At 42.7% G+C, this 1,826-nt stretch overlaps 1 protein-coding gene across 1 annotated transcript; it reads left to right on the top strand.

The window, feature by feature from the left end:
* Positions 1-302: 302 nt before the first annotated feature.
* LOC125381865 (serine/threonine-protein phosphatase 6 regulatory ankyrin repeat subunit B-like) lies at positions 303-1,446 on the top strand. The gene has a single exon (XM_048399189.1). It carries the CDS (start codon positions 379-381, stop codon positions 1,444-1,446), a length of 1,068 nt encoding a protein of 355 aa, XP_048255146.1. The 5' UTR covers positions 303-378.
* Positions 1,447-1,826: the final 380 nt, after the last annotated feature.

Consider the following 1,826-nt stretch of genomic DNA (forward strand, 5'->3'; position numbering starts at 1 on the left):
TGTGGGTCCCCCTATTTACCAGAAGCTACGGACCACATCAGCCAAAAGGTTCTATCATTTGGTGTACAGTGGGATAGACTGAAAAATACGTACATACTGTTTTGTCTTGCTGTGCTCACGGAAAAGTTACGCTTTCTTGAAATGTTCCATGAACATGAAATACAAAATGAGGATATGGATACATTAAGGGATTGCTTAGAAGGTCTTTGCAGCGTGTTATCGAGGTCAGATAAACAAGCATATAGCAGTCCTGGAAATATAGTAATAGACTATGCCGTTGTGAAAATCCTTGCAACAGGGTGTATACGGAACCTGGGGCATCTGATATGGTTCGCCATAGCTCATCCTACCTCAGTTATCCTGAAACTTCTTCTTAAGATGGACGTGGTATACAATAACGAGATATATGGAACGAACCTGTTACATCAGGCAGCACTCCATGGTCGATCTGATTATGTTGCTAAGATACTTGAGCTGGGCGCTGATGTCAACATGACAACAAAATCAGAAAAATATAATGTTCTCCATTTAGCAGCAATGTCCAAAAGTGACAGTGAAATGAAAACAAATGTGTTTTGCTCATATATAAGATCCGTTTCTATCCAAGGCCAAGAGGTGGAGGATAGAGAATACGTACCTGACACCTTAAAGCAGTTTGTAAACAGGCAAACTTGGAACGATTGTGTGGCAATTCATGTTGCTTGCAGGACCAACAATGCTGGAGTGATTAGGTTACTGTTTGACGCTGGTGGAGATGTTAACGCTCGTGATTATCTTGGGGAAACGCCACTTCATGTAGCTGTAAAGAGCTCATCGGTAGAGTGTCTTAACATTCTGCTTGAAGCAAATGCTATGGTGGATGTGGTGAATGCAGATAAACAAACACCACTCATATGCTCAAATCAAACACACACTGACATAGTGAAAGCTCTGGTTGAAGCTGGGAGTGACATAAATCATGCAGATCGCAATGGAAGAACAGGTATGCATATAGCTGCGAAATGTGGAGATGTAGACACTGTCAGGTACCTGTGTAAGAAGGGAGTTGATATTAACGCCACAGACATACATGGACAGACAAGCTTGATGCTGGTTGCCCTGTATGAGGAAGTAGACATATTGAAGCTGTTGTGTGAGATGGGAGCACGACTTGACATCAGAGACAATGCTGGCGAGACGGTGCTACATAAAACTGTCTGGACCGAGGTAGATGCTGCTGAGAAACTTTTATATCTACTTGAGGGCCAGAATGTTCCTATTGATGCTCTGGATAACAGAGGAAGGACAGCTTTGTTTCCTGCAGTAGAATTTGGCGATGTTGAACTCTTGTGTCAAAAGGGATTTGACTTACAGACGCGTGATATCCATGGTACTTCTCTGTTACATGCAAGTTGCAAACCAGGACTCGGAGATGTCAACAACAGAAGGATGGTTACAGCTTGTTGAGACATCACCAAGAGGAAAGTCCGCCATGTTGCTGTACGAAAACAGGCACTTGATGCTGTGCACTTACTCCTAAAAGATGGAGTTAATGTAAATGCGATGGATGAATATGGCGGGACGCCACTGCATTATGCGACTGAATTCAGACAAAGCGATATAATGAAATTACTCTTAGAAAACGGCGCAAATCCTTGTTCCCGGGATACAAAGGGAATGACGCCACTTCATAGATATGCAGAGAGAGAAGACAGAATTGATTCTAAATCATTCCTAGGCGCATCTGTACAAACATCTAACATGGATCAAATGATGGCAGAACCAGATTCAGTTTCAGAGTTGACTGGAGACTGTATATCACTGCTTTTGGATTATGGTGCGGAGTT

The sequence above is a fragment of the Haliotis rufescens genome, unplaced genomic scaffold (assembly GCF_023055435.1).
Source record: "Haliotis rufescens isolate VD_foot unplaced genomic scaffold, xgHalRufe1.0.p SCAF_2, whole genome shotgun sequence".
NCBI lineage: Eukaryota > Metazoa > Mollusca > Gastropoda > Lepetellida > Haliotidae > Haliotis > Haliotis rufescens.

Coding starts and splice junctions, on each gene's coding strand:
- LOC125381865 (XM_048399189.1), top strand. CDS start 379: ATGGACGTGGTATACAATAACGAGATATATGGAACGAACCTGTTACAT.